General features: G+C 33.8%; 1 protein-coding gene across 1 annotated transcript; it reads left to right on the forward strand.

Moving 5' to 3' along the window:
- Positions 1 to 223: 223 nt before the first annotated feature.
- Positions 224 to 10,400, forward strand: PACRGL (parkin coregulated like). The gene is made up of 7 exons (XM_062493418.1): positions 224 to 337; positions 3,466 to 3,533; positions 4,649 to 4,739; positions 5,970 to 6,104; positions 7,828 to 7,935; positions 8,905 to 8,985; positions 10,344 to 10,400. The coding sequence occupies exons 1-7, from the start codon at positions 224 to 226 to the stop codon at positions 10,398 to 10,400; spliced, it is 654 nt and encodes a 217-aa protein (XP_062349402.1).
- The last annotated feature ends 525 nt before the right edge of the window (positions 10,401 to 10,925 follow it).

Genomic DNA, 10,925 nt, shown 5'->3' on the forward strand with positions numbered 1-10,925 from the left:
ATGCATTTGAAATTTGGAGTGACAGGACTATTACAATTTCCCATGCACGGTGTCCGATGTATAAGAATAAGCATCTGTTTCCTAGTGCACTTATTCAGATTTACTTGGTTGGTTGTTCATGTCAATCTTTGGGCATGGGGATTCTAACCCTTAATATTCTGTCATATAGGAATGAAAATTATTTTATGTTTTTAATTTTTTTGTAGGAAGCAATGTTCTAAGAATGTCATCAGGCATCCAAATAAAAACAAAGACTGCAGCACCTAAAAGCAAGACATGTTCTCCAGAATCACAGCCGAAGCCTAGTGACAAGCTGAATCCTAAAACTATTGATCCAGTACGTATAGGTGGTGGTGGTTTTGTTTTGTCAAAATCCATCTGTGGTTTGAAGAATTTTCCTTACTTTATGAAATGGCGTGCAGGACATGCTTCTTCTAGTCCTATTTTTTAAACTGAAATTAAAAATTTTTTATTAATCATACATACCTTCTAAACTCAAATGCCTAAAGGGATAACATTGTTTATTACATTTTTATAAAAATGTATTTTGGTACAATTGTGGCTTGGGTGGTAACTGTTATTTTTTATGTACTATTCCCCTAAAAAGAGATTTAGACCCAAACATTAAAAAGCGTTGGTTTTTATTTTTCTTCTAAACTGTTACACCTGGTACTTTAGAGAAACTTATTTCAGTTATGCAACGAAACCAAGTATCATGGTGGCATATTGAAGGTATTCAAGGCTTTATAAAATCTGGCAAATTAATTGCTGGTGAGCATTATCTGAAATTCACTGTGACTATGTAATCCTTCAGGAAAAAAATGTGTTCTTGGGAGAGTAGTAATGAAAGGAGTTGTTTATTTCATGGAAGTCCTGTTCCTGGAGAACTAGCATTGAATGTGTGAATTCCAGGGTTGACCAATATCCATGACAATTACCAAAAGGATATTGGTTATTGGTGGAGACAGGGCTTGGCAAGGCATTCCATCATGCCTTAAAGGTGGTCCATGTAGTATTGGATTCTCACTGTGATAGCACCAACTGCTAAAGCAGTCATTAAGAAGAAAAATGAGGGAAAAAGATCTGCTCACACCTATGATGAAAATTATAAGAGTGATTTCATGCTCTGGAATGCTGCAAAAAGGGTTTCAGCAGGTATGTTTTCACCCCACCTGCCTTCAGCAATGGCATTGAAGCAATTGGATTGGGTTGGATGTTGGCTGAGTAAACAAACCAATGCCACTTCCACTGCAATCAGTGATATGTTGACAGATGTTAACAGTGTAAGGCATTCTACCCTTCACAATAGAGCAGCAATTGATTTACTGGTTCATGAACATGGTTGTGAAGAATATGAAGGATTGTGTTCTGTGAACCTGTCTGACCACTCTGAATCCATCCACTAAAGTATACAAGATTTGAAAGATCTGACAGCTCAAATTCAAGAAGATGATGGGTCATTGTTAGATAGCTGGCTGAACGAATTGAGCTTTGCACCTTGGGTAAGGAAACTTTGTAACATAGGATTTTGGATGTTGGTCTTTTTAGTGGTAATACTAATTGACATACCCTGCATACTTTGCTGTGTGCAACCTATGATGGACAAATCTATCAAAGGAGTCTTTATCATACAAGACAGAGGAAGGAAATGGAGTCACAGAGTTATCAAAATCTTACAAAGATAGTGGAGGAAGGTGTAGACATGGAGGAAGGTTTTGAATTAAGACCTTGGGACAGGTGAGATTTTTTTTCAAACAATGAATTGTAACTGCTATCAGATATGACTTACATCCTTTAAATGGACTGGATTTTCACAGCATTAAAATTGCTGTGTTGTAACATAGCAATGCTTAATGCGAGCAAAAAAAGATGATTTAAGCAAGTTATAAGTAGATATAGTAAAACTATGAAACAAGGTAGTTAATAAATGGCAAGGTTACGAAAATTTCTTTTTTGTTGTACTGAGAGGGTTTTGGGAAGCTTCTTTTTAGTTGTACCAAGAGGGGGAATTGTGGGAATCCTTAAAATCAGAGGGTTTTGGGAAAGCTGCAAGAAAGCAGGCCTCAGAGACAGTAGAACTGCAATTAGAGCTAAGTGGAAAGCATAAGGTTTGTCAGCAGAAAAGTTATATGAGATGTAGAAAGCAAGGACAAATAGAACAATGGTCTGTGTATTAATGCTTAGTTAGAATAACTCTCTAAGCTGCAGAAAAGTATATCTAGTAAGATATTAGGAAGGTCTAAGCTTAATAATAGAGCTCTGTCTTTTAAGGTTTACAAATAGGTATTGTATTCAAAATAAGCAAGCTTTGTTTTAACCAGTTTGTTTTAACATCATGTTCTGTGGCTGTTGCTGAGGACGTGAGCTGCTGGCATCTTCCCACTGTCCCAGCCGTGTAATGAGACTGATGTTAGGGAGGAAAAAATAATAAAGCAGCTCAAGACACATTCCACAGCAGTCCTGTCCCATTCGTGCTTCTGTGCTTAAACCCCTGGCCAGCATTAGTTCACCACTGGGCCATATAATTTGGCAATTAGTAATGTCACAGGCGTTTTGGAAAGTGAATCAAATGCAGAAATACTTTGCTGATAAACAGAGGCTGAATACTTTATTGTGGGCATCTTTTTTACTTGCAATCTCTTTGCAAGTAGTACAATGACCAAAATTAAGTCATGAACACAATTCTACTAATCAATGTAGGTTTAAACACTCAAAAGATAAAAATTGAGATTTCATGGTATTTCCTTCTGAATGCTTTGTGGTAAGGTGTAGTATCTGAGAAGAAGAATTAAATGATCATGCTAATAAATATAATAGTTCATATGCATAAGAAGCATGCACATGATAAAAAACCCAAATTTTTGCAGCTTTTCCTTGCATGAAGGAAGGTCTTGCATGAAGGTCTTAGTTTCCTTATCCAGAGTCCCTAGATGGGAATTCCTAGATTCCCACCCGGTATGAGCCACCCTGTGCATTTTCAGTGCCCTCCCACCATCTTGCCCAGTATTTGGTGTATCTCCCACATCTTGCCACCATATACTTTTGTGTATACTCAGATCAAGATGGAATTGCAGTAAAACTGCCTTGTGCATGTTACCAGTATAATAAAAGCTTCGGGGAAGTGGGAGCTCCTTGATCTGCTTAGGAAAGAACCTATAAGACTTGAATATTACCATTCGCAAGAAAAAGATAGAAAAAATAAAATGATTCCATCAGGAGACCTCTGATTGTACATTTTTATTCATTTTAACAACTCCCTAGACCGATGAATCTTAAAAGCAGTTTTTGCATAAGTGTATCACTTGTGTGTTTTCCACTCTGTAGCTGCAGTTCTTCTTTTGATTTGTCTTAGAATCATATGATTAAGTTCACTTTTGGTAAACTTCCATTTTAACAAATTCATAATAGCTATAAAGCATTACCGTTATGAATAAATAATGTGTTTTTATTTTTCTGTCCTCACAGTTTCATGCTTATTCTCAACCACCATCTGCATTTGCTGCTACATATGCTAGAGGTGGCATTCCATGCAGGTGTGTTTGGTTTGTTTCTTATTTTAATAAATATATTATGAAATACATCTCTTTGTGTTTCATCTTTTAGTTAGGTTGTTTGATTCCATTCAGTTCTGGAAAAATTTCTAATATTTAACTCTTTTCAGAGCAGAAAGCAACTTTCCATGTCTTTGAAATTGTCTTCTCTTGGTCCTTTTTTAATGCTGTATTAATATCAAAGCCACATTTTTTAAAGAATAGTTAAAGTTCTTTGTATGTGCACACTTGATTTCCTAAATGTCTTTCGCAAATGATTTTTTCAGGTAATTTTATTTACTTCTCCCTACTAACAAAGATAAGAAAAATAGTGCAATTTTAGGAAGTAGACCTTCACAGCCTTTTTTTATCTGTGTTTAGTAATATGACAACATGTCATTGAATATTTCTATTCTGTAGTTTTCAGGCATATAGAATATTAACAAAACTACTTGTAAGTAGTTTAGGGCATTTAAAGTTACTTAGTTGCATATTTGCCTAGACAATAAATGTTCTGGTGTTTTGTCACATGGAGGCAGAATTACTTTACAAAAGTATAAGCCATGATTACTAAGATGTACAGGTATATAATTGTATAAAATAATCCCTAATACATAGTATTAATGTATTTGTTTGTATTTTTAGGAGTAAATAGTAAAATCCGTATTACCTTCCTTCAGTTTCAACTGCTTTCCCTTACCCATTGCTATTTGAGGAAAATGTTTCTTGATATACTTATCAAAATAAGTAACTTTACAAAAGGAATATCTTCTGTGTTGGCATGAGAGGCATCTATAATTTTTATAAGTTCTATTTTCTGATTTCTATGTGATTAGGAGCAGAATTTTGAAAACTGCTGTATTTTGGGAATTTAGTGTAATTGTGCTGTTAACCATTATGCATATACACAGGTTGGACTTCATGATCCCAGAGATCTTTGCCAACTGAGTTCATTCAGTGATCCTATAATTTCACTAAGGGGAGCATTATGTATTGAGATTGTGTATATAATGTAGGAATACAACAAACTAATAGGTGATACATTTAAAGCAAGTAGTGTTAGCAATAAATTATGGATTATTATATGTTATTTTGTTAAAGCCTTATTCTTTATATAGGTTAGTGCATGGATCAGTAAAGCACAAACTGCAGTGGGAATGCCCTCCTGAAACTCTTCTCTTTGATCCTCTTCTTTTAACATTGGCAGAGGTAAACTCAATTTCTTGCAACATTATGCATACAACCATTTTCTAATTGCAAATATTATTTTTTTAACAATCTAAGTTAGCTAGTTTAGGCTCAGCTACTAGAGAAATATTTAAAAAACCCACTTGTGAGAATGTCATATGAATGAAAATGGTCAAGAAGATTACTGTTTATAGTTCTTTAGTTAGAGCTCTCTGGGACAGCTAGGTAGAGCCATTTAATCTTCGCCATGCTGATCAAATGCAAGACTGCATCTCAGATACCCAGCTGTTGAATGAAATTAGTAGTTTTGCAGATTCTTTTGTGAACTAAATTGTTTTGCTTATTTTTGTATATAAAGCCTACCTTATGAAGTAAGAATGCTCTCTTCAGTAGACTTAACTAATACAGTGGAAATAGGATCCTGTAAATAAGTGGAAGAGAAATACTATTCACTGTGTTGAGAGGCTTCTGTTTTCTCAGAACCATTTGTGACATCACCAAACATGTTCCAGGTGTCTAAATAAATGCTGAATCCAATGTCGCAGGTAGAATAAAGTGCATATACTGAAGTGGCTTACTTTCTTTTTCCTTTTTCCTTTTTTTTCTTTTTTTCCTGTTTTTCCTTTTTATTTTGTTTCCTTTTTCCCCTTTGTTTATTTTGTCTTTGTTTTGTCTTTTAATATTAAACAAAACTGTCAATTCCTAAAGTAACATAAAACTTCTGTTACGTTAAGAAAAAAGGCTTCAGCCACAGGGCTTTAAATCTTTTTTAAAGTTTTGCCAGTCAGACCATCACTAGATGTGCATCTTTGTACTATCTACAAGTTTTTAGTGTTGCATAGAGAAGTATGTGGTGTGGGGTGTCTTTTCTTCCACAGCTCACCTTCTATTCTTTTCTCCCTTCAGGGTACAAAACCTTTATACAAATAGAGCCAGTTCTAGTTCATGGTCTCGTTGAAAAAATACTTTGGGTTGTTAGGTTAAAGGTAGTGAATCACAAATATCGATTGAATTGGCAGTATTCGTGATGTGAGTTTTAATATTCAGTGTTCTAAAAGGAAAATTAATTAGGATATTCTGTGAGCAGAGTTGTACCCAGTGGCTCCACATGGTGGAGATAGTGTACTTCATGTTTTGAACTGATCTGTCAAAATCTAAACATGGTCTTCCTGCTGTGTGGCATTTTTAAAACGTGTTTTTCTTTAAAAGAAGGCTCAATATTAAGAAAATGATGTTTTACATTTGCTACAGGGACTAAGAGAAACAAAACATCCTTATACTTTTGTTTCCAAGGAGGGTTTTAAAGAATTACTTCTGGTTGAAGGTGCTGCTGAAAAAGCTATTCCCTTGTTGCCTCGTCTAGTTCCAGTCTTAAAGGCTGCACTGGTACGTCTTGCTCTTCATGCAGTGATTTTAATGGGTTTGATTTTGTGGGTTTTTTTCTGCTGGTGAGAACTACATGGGTAATATTAATGTAATAAATCTATTGCATGGGCTTTTGGTTTGGGGGGTAGGAATGATTTCTCTTTCATTTGTTAACCTTGCGTAGGTTAATTAGCTAAATATGTCTTTCAGTATAAATTAAGATGGGCAACTCCTTGTATAACTGTATGAAAGTAGCTATGGGAATATTGTATGAAACATCTCTTAAAGGTTTTAATATAATCAGAAATAAATATATATATTTGTGGTGGGCTTTTTTATATGTCCACACAATAACATGCAAAAAATAAAAATGAGTTGAAGTAAATGGATATACAGGAATAAATACTCATCTATTACATGTAACAATTCAAGACATTCTACCAAGGTAAAACAGAATCACAAAAGAAGGGACCCACTAGGATCATTGGGTCCAGCTCCCAGGTCTGCACAGCACCATCTCCAGAATATGTCAGTGAGGAAGAAGGAAGAATATACATTTAAAGTGTTTGAGGTCATATTATTAATTAAAAAAACCCAAAAACCTCTTCTACACCATCAGAAAATAAAGTGAGATATTGGTTTTAAAGGTTATCTCTTTTGGATCTTTTTCATGTCTTTGAGAGCCCTTTTCTGGTTCAGTAAGTAGCTGTCCATTCATCTAGCTGTGTTTCAGTTCTGATTTAACAGACATGGCTTGAAGTTTGAAAATTAATCTCAAATCAGATGTAACAGAAGTTCAGAATTGTGTTAACACTTCCTTTGATTTAGCTTAAAGGCAAAATTAATCAAATTATTCTTGTCTTTTCCTCCAATTCACGTTACTTTTTTGATAATTTTCATTGTTGCACTTTTTTTTTTGGTATCGTGTCTTTTTAAATCTTCTACTACACAAGCAGTCAACGATTTCTAGTTAAAAAGAAAATGTTCAGGGCCCAGATGCTGGAGAGGAAAAACAGTTGTTTAAATAAACTTATAGTTTAGAATGAAACCAAAATAAGTTGTTATGAGTCCATTTCTCTGCTAAAGGAAAAACCAGATAACTATAAACCATTAGAGATGTCAGATGAAGAAGAAACTTCCCATGGGAGAAATAAAGTTGACAAAGAACCATAGAAATAGACAAGAGCCTGGTAATTGCTAGGAGGTGACAAAGGTGTAGTTGGCTAGAGGACTAAATTAACTGAGGCAGAAAGTCATTGGCTCCTCTGTTTTCTCCAGCAAAGAAAGTTATTGTTATGAATTACATGGAAATTACCCAGAATTCATTACATTTGTAACTAAAATGGTGTCTTTCATTTTCAACAATTTGAAAGGGTATTTCTAATATGCTGTGAAATACTGAAATTATCAGTGTAGCAAGCTGTTCTGCATGCCACAGAAATTTTTTATTTCAGCAATAGTAAATTATTAGCTTTGTTGTCTTAGAAGAAATACAGGAGTTTTTTGGACAGTTCATGGATGCTTTTGTTTTCCACTTTAAAAATGTGCTCTGGCTTTAAATTTGGCCTCTAGAGACTAATATTCAGTCATGCTGTACTTCTATTTCTAGACTTGTATCGTTATAGCAGTTTTAATGTTTAAAACTACTCCATACAATTGTAATACAGAGATTGCAGTTTAGAAAAAACTTACGTGTTTGTCTGAATGTTACTCACAGGATTTTTTTTTCCTTCCTCTTCTGAAGGCCCATGTGGATGATGAAGTTTTTGGAAGGGGATTGGAAGCTTTAGTGCAATTGAGTGCTGTTGTTGGCCCATCTCTTAATGATCATCTTAAACTTCTACTCACAAATGTAAGTTTTTAATGCTGCAATAAACAATCATTTGTATTTTTATGGCACTCCTGTTGAGATGTTAATATAATATCTGCACAGATACAGTGGAGGACTCAGCAGTTCCACAAAAAGCATTATTTCACATAGTCCCCTATGTGAGTTCTTTGTTCTTTGATAATATGGTGACTTACAAAGTTTGAGCAAGGTCCAAAAACTGTTGTTAATGTAAATTCAAGAATAATGGAAGTATTCTCTCTACTATTTATGAAAACATCCAGATGCTTTGTTTTGGAGTAAAATTTATTGCAAAATGTGTTTTTGATCTTAAATCTGAATATCTTAACAAAACCATGAACGTTTCAATACAGTAACAGAAGCAAATATTCCCACTCCTTTTAGATGGGAATTCTGCACAAGGAAGTTTTCACTAAATAAGCTTTGAGTAAGATTATGAGAAGTATTTTTATACCAAGTCATTCTGAGGACATCATTCCTCTGTCAGACAGGCTTTTCATGGTTTCTTTTAGCCTGCTTGCAAAGTGCACTTTTACAGCAAAATAAAAGGACCTTTTGGACAATCAATACAGAAGAGAGAACTTACAGCTTTTTTTTTTTTAAGTATTTCCACTATAATAAATCTCTTTCAGTGTCCATGAGAAAAAAGTTAACTTTTCATGTGAACAGCTCTTTAACAATAACTTTTTTAAGGTGGATATTTCTTTCAAATTTGTTTGGTAAAAGAAAAAGAAATATTTTTGTAGGTTAACATATCAGTTTTCTTTGAAGTTTCTCTTTAGTTAAATTTTTATTCCATTTGCTTTTTTGAGTTCCATACTGTGACATCAGTTACAAGTTATAAAGTAATGTTTCTTTGTGGCTTTAGTAGTGCAAAGGTATGATGGAATAAAGTAACAAAATAGATTATTATTGCCTCTTTGCATATATTGTACTATATTGTGCAACAAACCTTTTTACTTTTTCCAATAGCTATTAAAGAGATTAATGGACAAGAAATATAGAGAAAAAGTTACTGTTGCTTTACAAAAGTTGGAGCACCATGGTGGAAAGGTGAGTTGATCAGATGTTTATTCAGTAATCTACACTTTTTAATACAATTTTGTCAAAACAGCTTTCATCTCTGGTTTTGTTGCACAGCTGGCATACATGCTTGGTGTTCCATTTTCTGGACTAAATTTGTTTCTCAACAAGATTTACTCTTGCACAAAGTTACTTTTTGCTGTTACTGATGATGGCTGCCTGTTCCCACTAATAATATACTGTTTATGCCATTTCCTGAAGGAATCTGACACTCACATTCCAGCTCATCCTGGTTAACCCAGAATTTAGATATGCGATGGCTATAAAATCAGAAAAGATGCTTTAAGTAATAAATGGCAGAGGTTTCTTCTGTTGAACATTGTTTTGCCAAATGTTGTGCTGCACATTGTGCACAAAGGAGAAAAGGAGAAAAAAATGAGGATTACTGGCTTAGATGTTCATCTAGAAGAGAAAATGTTTGCTTTCTTGACTCTATGAACAGTTGTATGTGTTATATGAAATGGTTGTTCACAAATAATAGGAATAACCTGAGGAGCAGGGATTTAGCAGGCCTAGAAGTACTGAGCTTGTGTGTCTTAGCCAGTTGGTGCCTAAATAATCAGTAGATGCCTCTTCATTTTTGTGTGTGTGCTCATGTTCATTTAAGAGAAGTAGCAGTGTTTGTATTACAGACTTGAAAAATGAAGGACGATGAAAGTTTTTTATTTATATGAAGTGAGACAAGAAAAGGAAAATTATGTCTTGTCTTAACGTTCTGAAAATTTAGGTCTGGATAATATAATAAATCCAGTGAGCCATTAATCTCTAATTCTTTTGTCACTCCCCTGATTTCTTGTAGTCTTACCTGTTTTATGAGTAAATCTTGCTGTAAGTCATTTAAAAAGACAGTAATAACATAAAGCAAATAAAACCTGGAAACAAACCACTAAATTGTGGTTGCAAGCAATAGTATATAATCCAACCAATTAATTTATCAAATTTATTTTCTAAATTAATTATAAAGCATATAATTCTTATTTTTGTTGGAAGTCCCTTCTAAAACATTATTCCTCTACTTAAAAATCCTTATTACTTCATGTCTATATTTATTCTCCCTTTTAAGTATGAATGCACATGCCCCTCCTTTTGGATGTTTACTCCTCAGCATTAGTTACCACAATGGTACATTTTCCCAGTTCATTATTTTCAGCCCTTTTGACAGTAAATTTCTCAACAAATACTAACTTTTTACTTTTCTACTGTTTGATAATAGCAAACATAACTAAGTAAAAGTTGTGAATATGCAATTTATAGAGACTATATGAGTACTGTAGTATGTAGTGCTAGTGCCACTTATTTTGTTTAATTTTTTTTGTTTTCCTCAACAGGCAGCTGTGGCTATCATCAAATCTAAAATTCCAACCTATTGTTCTATATACTCTTGAACAAGGAAACTGTAGTGATTTATACTGTAAGGTAAAGTTTGGAAACAAACTGTCCGTAAATATCACTGAAATTTATTTGGGATAGGATATATTCTCTTAAAATAATAATAATAATTCTTCAGTATGATGGAGATCAGGAGTCTTACCAGTTTGTGAATATAGAATTATGGAAGACTTCTCTTTGTATATTGTATATGCATTGGGCTTACAATGACGCTGATTAATGTGCTATTATTTCAAAAGCAGAATAAAGATTGATTCTTATTTAATTTTAAATTACAATTTCATTTATTATATCTGCAGTGTTTAATATGTTTTGTATATTTGTGTGATGCAAAAGAATTTGATTGTAATTACTTAAATAAAATCTGACTTGGTGTTAAATTGCATATGTATGGCTACTTTCAAAATACGTAACTTATTTTGTGACACATCACAGATGGATGCATTTAGGTTCAGAGTCAGCTTTTAAAGGTGTGAAACTGAACCCAGTTAACAGGCAGCATATGGTCCAAAGCTGAACTT

Source organism: Cinclus cinclus, chromosome 5, assembly GCF_963662255.1.
Source record: "Cinclus cinclus chromosome 5, bCinCin1.1, whole genome shotgun sequence".
Classification (NCBI taxonomy): Eukaryota; Metazoa; Chordata; class Aves; order Passeriformes; family Cinclidae; genus Cinclus; species Cinclus cinclus.

Bases quoted from the DNA above. Each gene is read 5' to 3' on its own strand.
- PACRGL (XM_062493418.1), top strand. From the start codon at position 224: ATGTCATCAGGCATCCAAATAAAAACAAAGACTGCAGCACCTAAAAGC. The intron at 338-3,465 runs GTACGTATAGGT...CTGTCCTCACAG, and splicing joins ATCCTAAAACTATTGATCCA to TTTCATGCTTATTCTCAACC. The intron at 3,534-4,648 runs GTGTGTTTGGTT...TTCTTTATATAG, and splicing joins AGAGGTGGCATTCCATGCAG to GTTAGTGCATGGATCAGTAA.